The 22856-nt window shown below is 41.3% G+C and overlaps 1 protein-coding gene across 1 annotated transcript; it reads left to right on the forward strand.

Annotated features, from left to right (window-relative positions):
• The first annotated feature begins 1391 nt into the window (after positions 1-1391).
• On the forward strand, positions 1392-17440 carry hdr (hematopoietic death receptor). The gene is made up of 10 exons (XM_080766550.1): positions 1392-1542; positions 5792-5969; positions 8046-8177; positions 8297-8408; positions 8592-8683; positions 10034-10132; positions 11342-11382; positions 12457-12777; positions 14849-14885; positions 15292-17440. Exons 1-10 carry the CDS (start codon positions 1489-1491, stop codon positions 15582-15584), a joined length of 1359 nt encoding a protein of 452 aa, XP_080622676.1. The 5' UTR covers positions 1392-1488; the 3' UTR covers positions 15585-17440.
• The last annotated feature ends 5416 nt before the right edge of the window (positions 17441-22856 follow it).

Raw genomic sequence — 22856 nt, forward strand, 5'->3', positions numbered from 1 at the left:
ACTATTCTCCTAATAGTAATCAGTACAACATTTCACGTCTTCTGACAATGTCTGAATCAGTTTAACTAACTGCTTCCTGTGTGACTGTATCTCCATGCTACAGACAACTGTGTAATAGATAATGTACAACTGACACTCACAGAAGAACAATTAGAGTTAGTGTTTGTGACATTTCTGATAAACCTGTGTGTGGAATCTGGAAAATTTAAATAACTGTTTCTACATTGGGGCTTACTGTCACTAGGGCTCTATCTCTGACTATACTATCTCTACTTGTGCACCCTATAACTCATTTCCAGTCAGCCAACAGCCATAAAGGCCAAGGGTAGTAGGCTACTGTTCACCCGTGACCCGCCGATCGCTGGTGCCCCTGTGTAGTGTTGAATTAAGTGTCCTTGAGCAAGACACTGAACCCCTAATAAATACCCCTAAGAAACCAACAAACAAATAAATAAAGAAACACCTCTCAATTGTCTTTGTCAGTTCAATTAAATAAATCCAAGTGAATTCTGAGCTTTCAATTAACTCTAGGCTCATCATGGGGAACTTGCCCAGACAAGCCCCTAGCCTTGATACAGGCTATTTATTCTGTCATTTGATGCCGGCTTACTTTTGATTACATTTTGCTTCAATCTTCCATGTGTTGTTTCTAGACTTGTATCAGACTTCATTAACTGTCTGTGCAGTGCCCTGGCATATCTTTTCAAATGGGGGTCCACGGGCTAAGTAGTGTCAATTTGGGGGTCCTTGACATGAAAAAGTTTGGGAACCACTGCTTTAAACACTTTAGCACTTTATGAACATGAACAAAATAGATGGGTCCCCCCTGGAACTCCCTCAGGTACCCCTGGGGGTCCCCGGACCCCACTTTGGGAACCACTGCCATATCGTACGGCATACTATGGCACGCCGTTTTTCATCATTTTTGAGGATTTGAAAAAAATGAAAAAATAAAAAAAACGATGGGTTATAGCCCATGTTTTTTGAAAAATTTAAAAAAAAAAGTTAGCCTCGTTTCTCATCATTTTGGACCGTGGGCTATAGCCCATATCGTACGGCATACTATTACTATGGCACGCTGTTTTTCATCATTTTTCATCATAAATGTAGACGTCTAAATGTAGACGTCTAAATGTGTACGTTTTCTCTTATGGGGGTCCCTGCCAGTGTGTGCATACAGCTAGTATTAAAGATTAAAAAGAATGAAAAGAAACCACATATTTGCATAAATTAAACTTGCATTACCCCGGCCTACCAAAACAAGAGCCAGAGAACGCGGACAATGCAAGCCTGGGACCGAGGCTACGGACAACGTGATGCCTGAAGCAGGGGGCGTGGCTTCATGTTTGCACTCCCGGCGCTGGGGAAACTCAAACTAGTACTCACTCACTCGGTCTGAAACTTTTTACAGGAGAGAGAGGTGCTATTGATATTGACTTGTTGCGTCCAAATTATTCCTAGAAGACTTGAGCTGGGATGTAGTCGCTGATGATCGAAGCTTTCGACGACTCTACTGACAGTATGGGCACCTCACAATATATGGTAAGTGTTCAGCGCGGATTGTAATGCCAAGTGGATACATTTGTTGTTAGTCCGCGGGTAGCGCCGGTGGGCCTAGCCTACACACACACACACACACACACACACACACTCACACACTGTGTTCTTGTGTTGGTAAGCGTGGGGTTGTTCCTTCAACCAGAAATGCTTCAGTTTGGAAAAATTATTGAAAGTTAGGAAAGTGAACCTACTTATTCGCAAGTTTTCCATGAAGTCAAAGAATGTCACATAGCAGTTGTCACGTTTACTTGTCAAAAGCCAATTTGGACTGAGCTCCACATGACGTTTTGGCTGGAGTGTGTGACATTCCATTAGTGGAGAGAGAGAGGGTCTGTCCTCAACCGGCACGGTCTGTCGGGGTCAGTTACTGTAAACTACATTTTGTCAGTAGTTGAGAAAGGTTAAACGGAATAGTAGCCCTAAATAGTATTTGTCTTGTCTACGGTTGGAATAATAATGTTATGCCACATATTGTCGTTTTTATTAGGTCTACGCGTGTCGCGTGCCCATTTTATTTCGCCGCTGGCGACAACACAACTTTATTTGTGAAGCACATTTAGGCAAAACGGTTGTTGACCGAAGACTAGAAACTTAAAATAAAAAGTTCTAATGAAAAAGAATAAAATAACAAAACACAAATGAATGTCAAGATAATAAACAGTAGGACCTCACTTAGTCATCTTAGAGTGAAGATTTAAACACAATATTGAGGTGGTGTTGTAGTGTAGGTCAGCAGACATCCAAGATCTAACTGGAGTGGTAGCGGTAGGCCTACGAGATCAGAAAGTTTTCTGTCGTCTGGAGTTTTCTCTGGCGTTTGGAAGCCTTTTGAGCTGCAATGAAAACAGTGACATCTGCTGGCAAATCCCATTGACATATATGGGATTTGCAGGCTGTGACATCACAAACAGCAAAGCAAACTGGAAAGCATTTGTTTCATAAAAATCCACCGTAGACATGTTATGAGCTACTTTGTCAAGAAATTCTGTTCCGTGATATTTTTGAGTGGTGCAACAACTCCAAGGAACAGCAATGTGTGTGTCTGTGTTCACCTATCTATGTGACGTTAATTAAGTGTTGGAGTTTGGAAGCACTCGTTTTTATTAAGGCTGCTGTCTCCTCCATTATGTGAAAATTCAAAACAGGTGGTATGCAGGGCCGTTCAGTGATTTCGACAAGCGCTTCCAAAAACCCAGACACACAAAAACACAGAATGTCTTGACAGAAAGTAGCTGATAACATGTCTACAGTGGATTTTTTAACATTGTTTAATACAAGCAGATCGGAAATGCAATTTTGATCAATGGGATGTCAATGGAGTGTATTGCAACTCTAGATTTATCCCATTATTTAAAAAATCTAGAGTTGCAAATTGCGGCTAGCCCATTAAGAGCATTTTTTAATAAGTTCTGAAACTACTGGAGCCAGTGGAGATAGAGGTCAGGAACGGTTGATGTGGTCATACTTTTTGCGATTAGATGTGTAACTGCTTGACACTTCAGTGATGCCTGCCCTGGTCAATACTGGCATAGGACTATAAACAGTAACGGTAATCAGCAACAGGCGTCAACTCCGCGGGTGCGCAGGAGCCGAAGCACCCGCTGGCAAAATAATAAGCCAATATCTTGATATGCAGTATATGCACCCACTGAAATTAATTAATTGAATTTCCCTTCCCCCTGGTCATGTTGTCATGCACGTAGTCACATACCTTTACGGGGGGTGGGGGGGGCGCTTGGGCCAAGATAGGTGTTGGGTCGCCCAACTTGGGCATTCAAATGCTAATCAGGTGGCTTTTGTTCTGCTGCCAGGTAGAGAGTATAAATGTTGCATACAGTACAGTGCCCGCTGCCGCCACACCGACTCTGCACGTAGCTGCCGAGGCTGACAGCACTATCAGCGCCAACACAACGGCTCTTTTAAGAGCTAATAGCAGCCAGCAGCCCGGGGGCGCAAGCCGCGGCGCAAATATGCCCGAAAATATGAACCCATCTGGAAAGAGACATTTACCTGGATCAGGGCTAAAGAGACTAAAGACATATTTGCGAGCCACAATGGGACAAGCAAGACTCAATCACCTTGTTCTGATAAACTGTCACAGCGATATGGTGATGGCATTGGACATGGATGTTATAGCCAACGAGTTCATCAGCCGTGCAGCTGTAAGGAGAAACACTTTCCTCGTACATTAAATGGTACGTCAATAAACGACCGCCACAATTTAATGCTTTACTGTTTATCATTGATCATGCTGAAATGTTGAAACAAGATGCTGAAACAATTTAATGTGTTCGTTGTGAACTGAAACACTGTGTTCATTAGCAAACTGTAAATAAAGTTTTTTTCCACCGCTGGGGGGGGGGGGGGGGGGGGTGTATAACTAACGTTATACAAAGATGACGTCCCTGGTAATCAGGCCTTGAACTTGCTTGAAGCCTAGAATAAATAAAAGCATGAACTGTCCCAATCTGTCCGGGGGAGATATGCCTTTACCTTGACCAAGACAAGAGTCTCCATTCAACACAACACCCATGATAGTGAGTGATAGCTGTGTGGACAAAACAACATTTACACAGTAGGCCACATGTAGTCTTAACATGTAAGACAGTGCACGCATGCGGCAATACGGTACATGTTTTGTATGACCTAATCATTCATGCTTGCAATATTATGTGTGCGTGCCGACAAGACACAGACTGTCAGCTCTCATCTCTAGGCTTCCCGAGATGAGAGCTCACAGGCGAATGGGAGAAATGCAGACAGTCACTGTCTGTTTGTGATGGTTGTAAAACCTTCATGTGGCGCATCATGTCGGCCTGGCACTGACTGACACACCGCGTGCATGCATTTCCAGGCAGGCATGCAGAAGATTAGATCATTAATGCGCGTGGTACGCATGTGCGCATAGCGCGGTAGGGCGGCACCACGGGCGGCACAGGTAAAGAAAAAAGAAAAGGTTGAGCAATAAGCCTGTTGGGTGTGATTCCCCGGTCTTGTGACTCGATCCGCCTTATGTGGGTCATAACAGAACTTGAGATCTGTTGTCTGTTGTTAAGCGGGTTAAGCACTGTGTAGACTATTGTTTATTATTCCTGTCTGTTTACTTGTACTGCTATTCACAGAACAGCAGCATTTGATTTACGTAGCTTTGTAACAAATTATGTCACTGACAGACTAGTCGAATTGTGAGCAGTACTTTGCCTATAGCTACAGTGTGAGTTAGTAACCCCCCCCCCCCTCCCCTGCCATTCCTCCAGGGGACCTTTGAACATGCAGCACAGACAGTGGCCTCATATGCATTCATATCATTGGTTAATATAGCAGTGTGGATTTAACACTCAAGTCTCAACACAAATAAGGAAGTTGCTCCAGAATGTGACTTAGAAGTGTCCCATGAATGAGATGGAGAGTGCTGTGTAAACAACAAGCAGTTACTTGTGAGGATAACTGTATAATCTAAATCTACTGTAGACTGATAGCATGTGGTATCTACGGGTAGTATAGGGGAATACCTGGACACAAGGCAGGAATTTAATGGAGGCGATTGCCACAAACCATACCCTCTCAGTATGCCCCTCAAACAATTATATGCTCAAGGCCACAGTGTGAAGCCCTGTCCCGTTTTTATTGAAATTATATGGCACTGGAAAAAATAACCCAAACTACCTTTATTTGGGGGCTCCGATGACCTAGTGGTTAATTCCACATAGCTCTAATGCAGCCTGACAGCGAGGCGCAGGTTTGATTCCCGAGCCTGACGACCGTTGCTATGTGTCACTCCCTGTCTCTTTCTATTTCCTGTCCGTCTCTACTGTACTATCCAAAATAAAGCAGAAATGCCCCCGAAAAAACAATACATACAAATTTTGTGAAATAGATCTATTTTTATTTATTTCATTTTACTTTTATTTTATTTAAAACATAACATACCATCTAACACTTATTAATTATTATTTCTATGGACTTAAAATATTGTTTTATTTGATGGCCTTGCTGCCCTTGCTTTTGACCTTTTGTGCACTCGAAGTGGCTTCACCCCTAAATTATGGATGTTTTCCCAGTCATAGAGCATGGAAAGATGAGGGAACAGTTGTAAGATCATTAAAAAATATATACATTTTCAGAAAAGAACAAAACAAGACATTCCAAAGCACATCCCACCTCAAATTAGCCTAAATGAAGGAATCAAAACTACAAATGTGTGTTACTAATTTCACAACATTTCTCCCAGGTCATTTTCATGTTAATCTGGGTCCTCAAACTGACGGCGGCGACACGGTCATGGTCGAACACTGAATTGGCTGAAGGCGAGCAATTGGATGGCGGGGCCAGAAGCAGGCTGCGGCGGCACACCTGCAGAGAAACGGAGTACCAGGACAAAGACATCTGCTGCTTAAAGTGCCCAGCTGGTGAGCCACATGGAACCACGCTCAATCAAAGTCCACCGAGACAGAGCATTGTCACTAGCTCAAATCCATCATGAGATGGAGCCCATAGCCTAATAGCCAGAGGCCGTTATTTAGACTAAGTGGTGTTGACAATCTATTGCATTGTGTGTGTGTGTGTGTGTGTGTGTGTGTGTGTGTGTGTGTGTGTGTGTGTGTGTGTGTGTGTGTGTGTGTGTGTGTGTGTGTGTGTGTGTGTGTGTGTGTGTGTGTGTGTGTGTGTGTGTGTGTGTGTGTGTGTGTGTGTGTGTGTGTGTGTGTGTGTTTTAAAGAAACATGTATTGGCGTTATTATTTCGGTACCTCACAAACCCCTTTTGGTGTTTTAAGCATTATGTTGTACTTTAGCTATTGAAAAATATTTGGTCCTTGACATGAAATAGTTTGAGAACGACTGACATAGAAACATGAGGTTTTTCAGAAAACTGTCAGGAATTAGAAGACATTTGTAGAATCGTCTTCAGGTCTAAATGGGTTAATCAAATCTCGTTCATTTTGTCCTCATCTCTATCCTCAATTGTTGTTTTTTCCCCTGATCATCTAGTTTCACCTTTCTGAGCATTTCATAGTAGAATCCTGAGTGTTCATTTAGAGGTAAATTAACAATAAGCATTTGTCTGTGTTTGGGCCTGCCCTGCACTTTGCTTGTACGTGTCACATTTGTGTAGTATTTATTCATATTATCATTGGATTGCTGTATGATTCAGACTTGGCCCTGTTTAGACGATAATGGTCCCTAGAGAAAACGACAAAACAAAATATCAGATGTGCTGTCCTTTTCGCCTCCTGGCATGCACATTACAGCATTTTCAATTACTGTTGCACCTCCATCTAAATACAGCATTTTCAATTACTGTTGCACCTCCATCTAAACACAGAATACAAAGTGAGAAATGAGAATGCAACGGCACTTTGCCATTTTCTCTAGAGAACATGGCATTAGTTACTACTAGACTGGTGCCCGGCTGTAGAGCATCGAGTCGGTAATGATGGAAGTTGGAGATCCATGCCCCACCCGGCTATGCATTACCCGTTGTACCCGTGTCAGAGTACCCGTTCCACCAATCTGTCTGTGTCCCTTTATTCCTATATATGGTGTTCTGTGTCAGGCATGCCCAAATATGGAGTGTTGTGATGTCAGAACAGGCCAGCTCCATATATGGACCCTGGGCAGAGGCCTTTTGTGGACAACCGTGGGTCCGACCGACTCGACCGGGCACTGCACTCCCTGTGGGGGTGTGGAACGTGTGTGTCAAATTCGAAGTCGGTGGGGCGAACGGCTCTCGAGTTACGTGCATTACAGATGTACACGTACGTACAGACAGACGTGGTGCATTTATAGATAGTTTATATGTAGGGGTTTCTTTTCATGTATCCTACTGTCCTTGTACTGTTACAGTCGGGCTATACTGGGCACGGAATTGGCTCTGCACCGTTCGCGGAGCGGAGTCCGCAACGATATGCTGCTACTATAATCGATTGAACCTGGCTACACCGAGTGCGGGTGTGGTGTGCAGGTTGTGCGTAAGCTCCGTACGTGAATAATTATTTTACGCAAATACTCTAGTTCTCCGTGTGTGCGCAGGGGTTACGCAGCCCTTCACCTCGCCTTCAGAGGATAAAAAACAGTAAATACGGAACTCCCTGCAGGACAGACAAATTGTTCCGTCCTTAGTGTAGCCCACCCCTTATTTGCTTGTAATTTGTGTAATCTGGGATTTGATGCCCATTTCTTCTGTTGCACTCTGGGTAAGACTATTATATTTAAAGTGGTTTGAAGGACATCGATAGAGGTCGTCATATCAGGGAATTACCAAAGTGATCATTTAAAGATAACGCCACAACACAGAAATATTCTATTTATTTTGTTATTGAAACACTGATAACCAATTAATGCAAAGTGGTGTGTCTCAACAAATGGGGGGTCTGCGGCCAACTGCTATTTTTGGCATTGTTGTATACAATGTAGTATACGTTTTATTTTGTATACATAAATCACACTTTAAAAATCACCACACTGACTGACAATGTATTTGAACAGGTACTCATGTGCAGTCATCATGCACTAGAGCAGGAGAGAAGGCAACTTGTGAAGATTGTGACTTTGGCACGTATACGGAACATGAAAACGGGCTGCTGAGACAGTGTTTGAAGTGCACCAACTGTCGTTCAGGTAATTCCGCTAGATGGATTTTAAATTATTCGTCACTAGTGAGTGAAAAAGATCAACACGTAACCTTTTATAAGTGCTCAAAGCATCAGATTAAAACTTTTTCCACGTCGTCCTTTCAGACCAGTATGTTGTAAGGCCATGTACAACCATCCAGAACACTGAATGCCAGTGCAAACCAGGGACGTTCTGTGCCCCTGATCAGGCATGCGAGATCTGCAAAAAGTGTTCAAGGTGAGCTAACAGGATGGAGAATATAGAACAGGCCCTCCAGTTATTTCATTCAAATGAATCATGGGAGAGTACTCCTTTTTATGGCAACCATTTCTCAAATGAAATGTGCTCCTCCGGCAACCTTACCCGTTATAATGATTTTTTTGTGCCTTCGTTTTGTCTTTTCCTGTGCTTTTAAACTAGATGTAGAGAAGGTGAAGTGAAGGTGAGGAACTGTACCGCTACCGCTAACGCAGTCTGCAAGAAACTACCATCCAGCCCCAGCACTGGTTCAGGTACAACACCATCTCATTTGGACATGTAGAATCATCGGCTCTGTTCCAAAACAAACTCACTATTCAAGATTCAAGAGTTTTATTGTCACACAGATGTACAAGTACAGCATTGTGAAAAACTTAGGTTGGGGTGCTCCACAATACACAATAAAATATAAATAACAGTGCAACCCCATTTAAAAGGTTATTTAAAAGGTTAAAAACAACTCAGATAAAACCCATGTAAAATGTTTTAAAAGGAACACAGACAGCACTTAAACATCTACTACATCCTGACAGTTTTCTGAAAACGCTATGTTTCTATGTCAGTCGTTCTTCGATTAAAATAGCAGACCTACAAGCTTGAGTGCCGCGCTATGAGCGTGTAGATCTGCTATTTTTCAATAGCTAAAGCATAACATAATGCTAACACCAAAAGGGGTTCCCGCCCAAAATGGTTTAATACAAGTGAGCCTTCATGACACACCTGTCAGCACACAAGAAATTTCGAACTTTTCATTGGTTAAAGAAATCACACATCTCTTGATTTATTTTCTGTGAAAGGAATACATTTCTGCTACAAGTATTGTAGAGCTAACCACACACTAATAAGGAGATATGAGACCGATAGTCGATAAGCACCGTGAGAAATGTTGAAAAGAATAATAATACAGGGCCAGTTGTATATTAATGCCGGTGCTACACCAGACACATCAATACGTATCCATGCGTGGAATTTACTGTGAGTGTAATATGCATCTGGAAGGCTCCAATTGATGTCCATCATACCAGCTGTGTATACTGAATAGCATGTGCTTCGCTAAAATTATTCCCCCCCACCAGTATGCATGTGTATATTCAAGTTTGGTATATCAACTTATTTGCATAGTATACAGTTATGTCACCAATAATATGAATGACAATAATATTTGATCAAAGTAAAAGCATTTCCAGATCACCTTTGCCAGTCTTTCAGGTTCATTGTTAAGAAAGTTCAATTGTCTAAAAAGTTTCAAGGATCAAATAACGTACACATGCTGTCACTTAACTGGCTTATGGCCAGTGACGTGCCTGACGTAATGAAATCATTAAGTGATCAAAGTGAAGTGATGAACAATTTAAACACTATATCAGGGATCATTGGACGACCTGCTCTACCTCCTGAGCCACAGCCACCCCATGCTGCCCCCCCCCCCCTTCCCCCTGAAATGGACAATAATAGGAATGCAATCACAATCGGATTTCTTCTAAAACGATAAAGAAAAATGTATGTAGTGGGTTGCCACAAATGGACTGGAATTGTCATTTGCAGCCGTGAGGCCATCACTTTGTAATAATGGATGCTGATTATTTCTTGTGCTCAATCAACAGTAGCTGTGATAATTATATCACTTGCAGTACTGGTTGCGGTGGTTTTGCTGGTTGGCTTGGTATGTCTTTGGAAGAGACGGACACATCAAACACAGACAGGTAAGAATCAGAATATTTATTTATTTATTTGGTCTGTCAAAATAACTGAGTTAATTCAATTGTGATTAAAAATGTTAACGCAATTGATCCATGCTTGGATGGGTAACATGCCATTGGTCCGACCTCCCGTTTGTCCGACCTCCCATTGGTCATTACTATCCCTATCTCTAACCCTAACCTAAACCTAACCACAAGCACGGGAGCCAACCTAAACCTAACCGCAAGCACTGGAGCAGTGCATGTTCGGACTAACGGGACTTCGGATCTATGGGCAGTTCCCGCTTGGATGATCCGCCCCCATACATTCCATAATCCCATCCACCCTGCACTATCTAGCCCTATCTGGATGGGGGAAAATCACAAGTCAGTTATTTCCAGAAAAGGCTGCACAATTTACATGGGCAGCGGGTCAAATCACATAGCACGACAACGTGGTGAGAGACAGAGAGACACCATCCTGCCACACTGGATATGAAGAATAAAACATGCATACGATGATACGAGTCGACACATTCCCACAACAATATATGGAAAAACATAGCATATTTTGGACATAGTTTGAATGGTCATTAATTAATTTTTGAGGGGATCTAGCAGATTTTAATCTGATTAAACTGTAATCATTTGACAGCGTGATTTTTTAATATAACAGTACTTACTAGTTAGTGTGTTGGAGACCTGTGTTTCATGTCAATGCATTTTTTTCTTCTTTCTTTCTTTAATTTAATTTATCATTGTTTTGGTTACTTACTCGTTCGTACCTTATCTTATCTTATCCCTAATTGTCTAAATAAGGCAGAAAAAACGAATACATTTCAGAATCTGTTTAGTGCAAGTGAGTGTGACCAATTGGACATTTGGCAATGACTATTAAAAAAATAAACTTTATCTTTCTAAATCTAAAAAGTCTTCTAAAGCAGGTGAGAACTTTGGTCAACTTATACAACTGTGTTTGACATTCAATCCTTTTGTGCCAGGCTTTGGTGTTTTAGTTATTTGGTTCATATAAAAAGTGGCTGAATTATTCCGTCTGAATTTCAGTTTCTATGGAAACCGCTACAGCAGAAACGGAATCTTCTGAAATGAAAATGTATTTCAGTTCTAAAACTAGATGCATGCAAATCTTAAATGCAACAATATGACAATTATATGTGTTATTGATTTATGCCTTAGCGTGCCCTCACTCACTCCACAGTTCCTCTCTCACAGATTCCCAGAGCGATAGAAATGAAAATATGAAGGTTGTCGTGGTGAGTAACTTTTGTTTTCAAACTTCAGCTGACACTCTTATCCATAGCAATTTAAAAACAAGAACATGGGCAGAATAACCTTGATCTCCTAGATAAGTGTCCACCCTAACATTGGGAGGTTAGGTTGGGGGTTCAATCCCTGTCAGTCAAACCAACAAATATTAAAATGCTACCTAATGCGTCACTCCCTGGCACTCGGCATCAAGGGTTGGATTGGGGATAAGTCCCTACGACATGTACCGTTATATGTACTATGCTAAGGGGATAGGAGATAAGCTCCTGACCCATAGGCCCCGTGATTGGGGAACCATCGGTTCCCAAGGCTACTTACCTACTTAACTTTGTTTTCATGGACTTGGTACAAGCTGCTTTTTATTTCACAAATTGTGAAGGCAACCTTTATCTAAAAACGGAAGACTAGATTTAAAGGGGAGAGAAATATCCACAAATATCACAATTGCTGCTATGTACAGTAGGTGCCATGTTGATGATGAATGGGTAGTTGGGGGTTTGGGTATATCTGTACTTGCTAATGATATGCCATGAACCAAGGACTTATAATTATATGAAAGACAAATTTGATCCAGCACATCACCTTGTGATGACAGGTGTCCAGGTTTCCAGGGGGGAGGTTTTGAAATGGTAGAAAATGCAATGTGGTGGAACATTTGTTGTCCATGAAGAGATGCATCCCTAGGTTCGGTTTGATGACAAGAAATTGGTCAGAGGAGAGGGCCTCCAATTCTTTCTGTGCGAATAGGGGATATTGTCCTCTTAGTCTATCAATATGCCAAGTTTCATGAAGGCGACCAATCTATTCTTTGGACTGCCATAGACATCTATTGGATTAATGAAGAAGAAAAAGAAAGAAAACAACTTGTCTTGTAATCATACATCAGCACAGTTATGCCAATACGTTGGCTGTAGGAGATACATGCCCAATTTAAAGCCACTACTTTACTGGTACAGTACAGTGCATACTTTTAGTAGGCATTATACCACCCTGTCAAGCAATCTATATTAGGAGTCTCGAACTGACTAGAGAGGATTGCTCCATCCTTATCCCTCCTCTAGGACAAAATGACGCCTGTTCCTTCCACGGAGGAGAGTCAGAACAGGCAAAACCATGCAATGACACGTGAAGACGACAGGCTGTGCCTGCTCCCTCAGCAGTGCCAGCGAGCTGTGAGAGCAGCCGCCACTGGCAAACCGTCAGCCATGGAGGAAGACGAGGACACTGGGTTGGGGGACAGCCTGGCCAACACTGCCAGTAACTCGCAAAGCAGCCTCCTCTCCAACCAGCTTCCCACACCCGCTCCCCCATGCTCTACCTATTACCTCCCGTTATTCTCACCCCAGCCCAGCTCCATGGTCCCCACGCAGCTGAGCATGAGGGTGAGAGCAGCAGCATCCATGCATGCTTCTCTGCCTGCCTTTACCTACCTACCTACTACTACTACTAGGGCTGGGCGATATAACTTTAAATCAATATCATGATGACTTCAACCTTGCCTTGATTACAATGAATGAATGATTCATTTACAAAAATTAATTAATATGGCTGATCTTCAAGGCAGTGGTTAGACGGATTCAGTCGATTATAAAAAACACTTTCCCTGTGTCGATTTGTTGATTATATAAGAAAAACATTATTGGTTCTAAATATCAGTTTTGTATAATTTCGGTTAATTACCCAGCCCTACTACCAAACTATTTGTATCAATCATGTAGCCTTAGTATACCCTACTATCTTTTCTATCTTTTCTCCCATTCTATACTTTTTAAAGTTCTCTACTTTCAACACCCTCCAGTAAGGCTCTTTCTGTAGTCTATGGCTGTGATGGCTACTATACTCCTCAACACACTTTAACCTCACTTATATTTCATGCCATATATTTACGCATGTTCTGTATGAGGTGTACTTTGCTCTGTAGCTGCACTATAAGGCCCAATCCAGGTGAGGACTGCTTTGAAGATAAAACTTTATCTTTATCTTTATTTATTTTCTTAAGTTTGATTTGTAGTTTTTTTTATTGTAATGTAATCATTTTACTCCAATGTTTACAAACAACAAAAATTACCAACAAACAAATACGGTACCAAAATACCACAAATATAGTTTCCCAAACTCCTCCAGCCCTCCTCATATGACTCAAGCCCACCACACACCGGCTGCGCGCCGCGCGGCGGACACAGCCGCCTCCATTATTTTCAATGAACCTATCGCACACCGGCTCCGTCCGCCGCGTCGCGCCACGTCGCCTGGCGCGCCGATAGAACACAGTTCTATTTTCCAGGCGGCGCCGCGCGGCGTCGCGCCGCAGACGGTGTGTGATGGGCTTCATACTGGTGCCACTAAGTCCCAACACAGTTTATAGGGCTGCACAGTGCATAGTTTTCAAGTTTCAGACTTGGCTAAGCAAATGTGAACCAAGGCCATTTCACTGTGAAAGTGAGATTTTGGACCCGTTTCCCAAACTCCTCCAGCCCTCCTCATATGACTCATACTGGTGCCACTAAGTCCCAACACAGTTTATAGGGCTGCACAGTGCATAGTTTTCAAGTTTCAGACTTTGCTAAGCAAATGTGAACCATGGCCATTTCACTGTGAAAGTGAGATTTTGGACCCGTTTCCCAAACTCCTCCAGCCCTCCTCATATGACTCATACTGGTGCCACTAAGTCCCAACACAGTTTATAGGGCTGCACAGTGCATAGTTTTCAAGTTACAGACTTGGCTAAGCAAATGTGAACTAAGGCCATTTCACTGTGAAAGTGAGATTTTGGACCCATTTCCCAAACTCCTCCATAGAGAGAATAAATATGTTTCCCCTGCCATTTTTATTTGTATGTTTTTGGTGGTGAGGCTAACCATTTGTTTGTATCATTGGGCGTCTATGCCCCATAACAATTGCACCAAGCTTGTTCTTTTAACAGCAGACCTCTCTTTGCTTGTTCTCTGCCTTTTTAACAGCAGACTTCCCAAGGTCTGTCTGGTTAGGTTATGCTGGTCGGGCTGACCCCTTATTCTGATTCCTCTCCAATCAATCAATCAGTGTCATTTTTGAGGGGCATACAGCTTTTGTCCCCACACGTCTCAATATTTGCCATTGACAATGAAAGGAAAAATCAGGTCTGCCAAATATGACAAGAGCGCCCCTCACTTCACACAGGTGTGAATTTTTTTTACAACCATTTGATCGTTAAAATTCTGTAACTTTTCTGTACATCGACTTCTGAAATTGGGTTGCTATACATTTATGGGTGTTGGTGGCTCTGGGGAATAGTGGTCGCCAAATCGAAACGTTCCTGGTTTGTTGGTATTATGTCCTTGAGCAAGACATGGAACCCATCTGCTCATTGGTCATTATCTGCCAGCTAGTTAGCATGGTTTAAATTCCAGGTATGCAAATGTGCTTAGTTGGAACTGTATTAATGTTTACCATTTCCTTATCTTTCTTTCGCAGGAAGATGACCCAATTCCATCGCTCATTCCTTTGAATGGTATGATATCACTTTCACTCCCTCCTTACTTTCCACAGATGTTATATGTGACGCATTGTGAGCTTGTAGATCGGCTATTTTGTACACATGTGTGTGTGACACTGTAATATGACGAAGTAGGGTATTCATTACTTTTCCGGAAATGGAAAATAGAACCTGAGTTCCAATGATCAAATGTAATTATTATATAGGCAAAATTTCTTGTTAATGCGTCTCATTTGTTAAATATCCTATATTATCTATAGGGTCACACAAGTATAGATCTACTACTTTTGCTATTTCTGAAAAGTAACAATTTTGGACATAGGCCTATGAGGTTTTCACCCGACAGCAACGATATTTAGAATGCAGTGAATAAAGAATGCTTAATGGAAATGTCTTTCGCTTTTCTATTTGTTGTGGTCAGGCGAGGAGTCTCTGAAGAAATGTTTTGAATACTTTGAGGACTTGGACGTTGATTACCACAAGAGGTTCTTTAGACATCTGGGCATTAATGACAACCTGATCAAAAGCAAAGACCACCTCCACCACGAGGACAGGATCCATGAACTACTGAACGTCTGGATGGAGAAGGTTGGTAAAGAGGCCAGCTTAAACCACCTACTGAAAGCACTGCTTAGTTTTAATCAAAGACTAACAGCTGAAAATGTCATAGCCAAAGCCATTGCCAATGGTAATTATGTACGTGAGAGGGAGTGAATGGCGGATTCCTTTCACATCAGAAAATGGATGGAAATGTGTGCATGAGTCATGCTATTCTCAGGTACTTGCTGCAGCAGGCCTGTGGGCTGAATCATTCCCTGAAAAGCACAGGACATGCAGGCTCAAGGCTGGAAGCCGTAGAGCTTTTCCACGTGAATAGTGATTCTTAAATGTGTAAACTGGAAACAAGGGAGGAGTGTATACACTGAAATACATTGCTGTGACGCTTCTACTTTTGCACCAGAAGGACATGGTATTGTACTGTAGATGAGCTGTTTTTATCCTGAGATGCACTGAGCCTTGATGGCTCATACAAGCAGGGCCACAGGAAGCATTGGTCACCTTCCTTTACAAGCACTCTTCATCGGCAAGAGCTGGAATGTAGTTGATTCTCTTTTACTAATGGTCATTTATTATTTATTTTACTCTCCACCTGCATAATTTAATTTCCCCCGGGCCAATGCTGGAATTGTTGATGATGAAGTATTTAATTGTGCATATTTATTTGCTAGTTTACAACCATTTATGTGACTTCTGCACAAATGCTGCCTCTGGTTGCTTGAGCAAAGGGACCGAGGGCTCCCAATAGCGTTGTGTTAATGAAAGGTCATAATGGTACTGACTGAACATGTAACATGTCAGTTCTCACTTCTACGCCCATGAGTCAAGAAGCTGTTCCATTGTGTCAAGCAAACCCCTGACAGTATGTCATGCCTTACTGCATCATGAGGCGCATTGTTTAATGTACATTCTTTGAATTGAATGCTTTGTGAATGTAAATTGTGATTAGGTGTAGTGATGAATGTGATGTTAAAAGGGCATTGCATCATCCTTGTTTGTCAGACTGTAGTACATAGTTCCCTCTAGTGGATAAACAGCAGTGTTTCCACAGAGATTCAGTCATAACAGTGGATTAGGACAGTGGTCCCCATGGGTCATGAATAAATATCTTTTTAAGTTTTTTATTTTTCAAAAATATTTCCTGACAAAATTCTGATGATTCACAGAATTTCTGAAAGAAAAAAAGAAACAAAAAATAATCTGACATGAAAAAAAACTCAAAATCTACAAGCTCACATCAGCATCATGACGTCAGCATCATGACGTGTTTGTTTGAGTTTGTATCGGCTATTTGCACTATTTTCTAAATGGGGCTTAAGTTATTCATGTATCATGTATTTTTGTACGTTTGGGTCCATGGCATAGAAGACATCAAATGTATCGTTTGGTTCTCGAGCTGAAAAGGTTTGGGAACACCTGGGTTAGGAAACAGACATTTCATTGAATGTCCCATATGCCTTTTCCATTATAATTCATGCTGTTTGTTACAAGTCCCCACTGTCACCATCAACACAAGTTGTGGGATAAGGGGAACAGAATCGAGCTCCAATATGTTTGGTTAATAGAATACAAAATAAAGATGGCTCGTTCATTGTGTTACATGGTAAGAGCGATGTCCCATAGACACTTATGGTTATGGATTACAATAGACACACTTCTGCCCACACTTTATTTGTATTGTCTTTGTTGTGTGACTTGTGTCCATTACTTTTCATGTTCTCTTTACCTATGGTAGTTGCAAGTATATCATTCCAATAATTGTATTTTCTAAGCTGCCATCTGAGACAAATAAATCGTACCATTAAATAGCCTACAGCTTTTCTGTATACTGTCTGTGTGGTATGTTGCATATGCCTGTATGTGTCGATCCATGTATATAAAGCCCTAACCACACCAAAGGACAGTTTTAGCGTTGTCCCTGCGGTGTGATATGTCTTGTTGACCCACGTTGACCCTAGTGATTCAATGCATGGAATTCAATGGCCCAAACCACACCAAAGTGTCAAGACAGTTTTAGCGTTAACTCCTTGCAACCGTTTGGACCCAAGGAGTTGCATTGTGACCCTTTGGTGTGGTTAGGGCTTTAGTCTGAGCAATATTGTCTGTTTCAGCATGTATGACAATGTTTGACGGTGGGTTTGTGAACATCTTGTTGGCATGTGTTATTTTGCCACTCACATCAAAGTCTGCTGGGGGCTGAGAACCATGTCAACGATTTACAGTCAAATGCCCTTTGGCTCTGAACAAAATGCAGTGTGAAGGGCTTGATATACAGTACTAAGTTGTGCACTGCTTTGCTCATGCACCAAAAATAACATGTAAAAGCTCACTATGTTGGTGCTGCGACACATTGTGAGCCTGTAGTGTAGTAGATCCCTAGCAGTACTGTAGACTAGAGTGTAGATGCCCTGTAGAAACTGGTGCTTTTCCCTAGTGGTGGTTAGAACAGGCATAATAACCCATGTATTTTTGTATTGAGATGGTGTATAGACTGGACAGTATAGGCTACAGAGCAGTGGGACTTGAAGCGAAACATAGGCTACCCCTGACTTTGAATTCTCACCGGGGTCTTGCCTTCTCTGTACCCATGTTGAGTTTTATTCAATTTCCTGTGACTGTACAATCCAAGGGGACTATTACATTTGAACGAGTACATAATTAGACTGGGACCTTGACTGATGTAAAAGTGCTGGAGTGTGGACACACTTGCTGAGGCTTGCAGCACCCTGTATACTGTATAGGATCACATATAGTAACAGACGGTATGCTACAAATGCATGAAAAAGGGGACATGAAATAAACAAATACAGGATGTTTGCAGTTTGCTCATGAGGATCAATCAATTATTGAATACTGTAGGATATAATACTTTTCATTGCTGTTGTCTTGTAATGTAGCATGAAAATCATACATGAATAAGTTAATTCTTTCTGGTATTCTTTTCAAATGCATACGACAGGAATTTAAAAATCTTTAATATTTAAGAATGATTAGATCTCTCATCTTATAGAGGCAAATAGATGAAATGGCTAATGCATGTTTGTATTGCATCGTCTGGGGGAAGTGTATTTCTTTGTTGCTATATAAAACTATTAATTTATAATTCAGTGATATTTTTTCTGCCATGCGTTTTGAGCTTGTAGATAAACTATTTTCAGCACACCAACACTGTCATGCAACAAAAGTGTGAAGTGAGGGGCGCTCTTATCATCATACATCATCTCACTCAACTGTATTTACGAGTAGGCTACTGTATAAATAAAGGTGATGATGATTCCGGCCAATCACATATCCTATGTCCAGCTTTTAATGTTTGTGTTTACACTCAAAACTGGCCATTCATTATCAATGGCATTTTAATTTTGTGTTGGGACAATGATGTAAAAATGGCCATTCATTATCAATGATTTCATGTTTGTGTTAGGACAAAGTTTGTGTTCACACGCACACTAAAAGCTGGACATATGAGGGGCGCCCCTCAACAATGTTCTGTATTGTTTGAAATATAATATTCCAGAAAGGCCAGCAAAGGGACACGCAAATGTCCAGGCAGGACATGAGGATGATGGTGAATCTCAAAGAATCTACAAAGGCATAGCCTATCCTGGACAACAATTGTATAACCATTGACGTATTTCAAACCATGTGAATCTCAAATAATCTACAAAGGCATAGCCTGTCCTAGACAACAATAATTTCCAACTGACATAATATTTCAAACCAACAACTTCTTTACTTTTGTGAAGCCAGAGTCCTATTACAGTATTTCTTAGGCTTGACTTGTTATGCTCGACCGGATTCCCAACTTCCCAAGGCTCCTACTGTATACTATAGTTATAGTGCAACAGAGTTTTTTGTATAATATGGATGCCATAGTGTTCAAAGTGGCTACTTTATGTCATTGTGAGCTTATAGATCTGCTTTTCTGTGGTGACACTGTTGTACTAAATCATTCCTAAAGAAGACTTGTCATTGCACAGTGTGACAGTTGTGCATTTCTCAACAGAAATGTCAGCATGTCATAGGCTAGCCTACACAATGCCCATAATGGCAACAATTTAGTGAATTATAAAGGACGGGAAGAAAATCCTGCCAAGGTATTGTATCGCATGGTCTCCAAGCAACAGCCACGGCTTCCAGTGAGATTAGAAATTCATTGAGTGACTTCAGCTTCCAGTAATATAATCAACCGATGCAGCCAACGTTAATTCTAAACTATATGCCTTCATTTTGCTCCTGAATTACGGGTGATCTCACACATGTCATTGGAGCTGTCTGGGAGACACTATACTGCCATTCATCAGTTTTTATGCCTTCCATTTCCATTATCCTTCCATTTCCCAATCTTTACTGCAATGACCCAGAGAATCCAGTTGCTTACTTGGAATTATCATTCAAATTTTGAGCTCATAGCAGCAATATCAGCTCTCTACAGTTGTTAGCCCAGAGGCTTCATACAGTATGTGTTCGGGAATCAAAAAACCCTGGAGCAACCCCATAGCCCATTTACACTGGCAGCACAGGGTAATTACAATAGCACAATACCATTTGCCTAATGCCTTTGAAGGACCCACATGAATAGTTTCACACAGGTTTTCAGGTAAATGATGTGTGGGTGCTTGCCATTGTAGCATTATACTGCTATTAAAGCATTCTATCTGCTGCCTGGGGAGGTTGGTGCGTTTATTATACTAATACTACAGCTGACACTGAACAAAGGGATGGAAAATTCAAGGGCCATAACAGGAGCTCGCAGAAGCCGTCATCGATACTAGAGTTTAGTGTAGGTTTTGCTTAAATTCTACTTTTTCTTTTGTGTTTTTGGGGCTCCCATATGTGTTTTCTATCCACACAAATAACCAATCTTGAACAATCAGGCTTTCATATCATATGGGTGCTTTAATGGAAATTGCTGCAGGAACAGCTCAACTGATTTTGTCCTCATTGTGATATCAATGTCACCCTACTTTGTATAATTCCTCCTCTTCTTCAGTCTTCAGTTCCAAATTTGCATTTCCACTTTGTTTACAATGTCCACCATTGTTGATTTTCCAAGCAGGCATGGAATGGAAACAAACCTGGTTTTATCTAGCATCAGTATTATAATGACTCAAATATTAAATAATCTGCTTATCAGCCACCTCAGGACATTGTGGTACTGCAGCTAAAACTGCTTTCAAAGTCCAGAAAGAAATGACAAGGACTGGTTATATCAGGCTCAAACCATTATTAGAAATAACTTGACAATAAGATATTAAATATTAAAAGCCGTTTTAAAGTGGTGTCTTAACTACTACTTCTATCTAGTATTCTATGGGCATAGTACTATCCAAATTTGCACAGACCTTCGGCTTCACATTTAATTATATTGCACATTTCTGTGTAATTCTAAGTGCTTCACATGAGAAAGTACTGAGAAACACATTTTAGTCCTTGTGTGGATTCATTGGATATGCTTTGGTATTTGGTAAGCATGGCTCGCTCACAAATTATGTTATTTATTTATTTATTACAGTATGGGCATAGGCCCCGTGCTAAAGCCACACTTACTCTGAAATTCATTGACTCACAGCTTTACTTGTCCAAAATAAAAGAGTTAGACTATATGGTAAACATTCATGCTAAATTTAGTGCACATTGCTCCAAAAATAATAAAATAAAATAAAATAATCCATGGAGGGGAAAACTCTTTTGTATATAGGGCAGACTATTATGCCAAGTCTTATCAAAGAGTTTTTTGGCATAGGCTATGTTTATGCATCCACTGCAGCCACGTAAAATTGGAACAAACTAAGGGCAATTGAATTAGAGAGGCTATAACTTCGTTTTCACTGACACAGCTGATACAGATATTGTTGCTGTTATGAAAAAGGCATAAGGGGTCAAGGGATCTTAGTATAATCTGATCAACAGTAGTGGGTCAGGTGAGAGTGTCTTGCTCATAGGTCTTGCTCAGGGGACACTTCAACAATACCAAGGCCGGGACTCCGGGAGGCAGACCGTTGATACCATGACCTCGGACCTATCTACGATGCGTCACAGCCTGGTCACATGGTTCATGTACTCGCGCAAGCCCATAGACTCCAATGCATTCCGTAAACTTCCGATTGTCCCTATGTGGAGCCTTCAATTAGGGACAAACCAATTGAAGTCTATGTAGAAGAGCCGCCATTGAGTGGCTCCATGAAGTGAACAGAGTTTGCGTAACTCTGTCTATACTCTATCTATGGCCATCTAATAGAAGAGTAGCGATATTGGCCTAAAATATTGTCTATATACATACTGTACATTCATGAATCCACTTGCTGACCGGCTGAAAGTATTGGGCAATTTATTTTATAGTGGTTTCTTGTGACCCTACCATTAACATCCTATGGCAGGCAAAAATGTCAAACTTTCCTTTTGCTTTAAGTAGCATGTGACATGTCAAACTAGGGGGTTTTCATGATTCTGAATCCATTCCAAGCATTAGTTTTGCACAAAATACACTCCTTGGGCTAAAAACGGCCATAGACATCATGACAAAATGAGGTCAGCACATTTTGGGCACATTTGGGCAAGTGGCTGTGGCTATGGCTGCTTTTAGCCCAAGGATTGTACAAGGATTTGTGCAAAACGAATGATTGGAATGAATTCAGAATCATGAAAAACCCCTAGTTTGACATGCTACTTAAAGCAAAAGGAAAATTTGACATTTTTGCCAGCCATAGGATGTTAATGGTAGGGTCACAAGAAACCCCTATAAAAAGGATTGCCCAATACTAACAGCCGGTCAGCAAGTGGATTCATGAATGTATGTATAGACAATATTTTAGGCCAATAAAAAAGACTATACCAAATTTCCCACTTTAAACAAAAGAAGCCTACCGGTATGTCGGCTGCCGGACTAGTTCATGTAGGCTACTCACGCGAGCCCATAGACTCCAATGCATTCCATAAACTTCCGGTTGAACTTGTCCCTATGTGGAGCCTTCAATATAGGGACAAACCAATAGAAGTCTATGTAGAAGAGACGCCATTGGACTGGCCCCATGAAGTGAACGGAGTGCACTGAGCTTCGACCTCCACTGATTAGGGCTTGTCTTCTGCCTCAGGGGGGAGCCAAATGACAATGATGTTGATTGATTGATTGATTGATCGAAGAATGTATTAACAGATTGGGGAATTACAGTAAATTTCAAGCACAACTCAATACAAAAATGTTAACTGTGAAGTGTGGACAACAGCATATTGCTGTTTACAATAGGGTCCACCGTGTTCAATTCATCATAACATTTAGAGATGTCGACCAGAGCTATAATTATATTATTATATTAGGTAAACCACACCAATGCAACAATGAGGCCGAATGGGCCGAATGTAGCCTACTAGACTGAATGTAGAAAGTAGACAGCAACAAGAACCGTCCTGATGGTCCTGAATGGGTTA

This window comes from Protomyctophum bolini, assembly GCF_963924005.1.
Source record: "Protomyctophum bolini genome assembly, chromosome: 6".
In the NCBI taxonomy this organism is placed as follows: Eukaryota; Metazoa; Chordata; class Actinopteri; order Myctophiformes; family Myctophidae; genus Protomyctophum; species Protomyctophum bolini.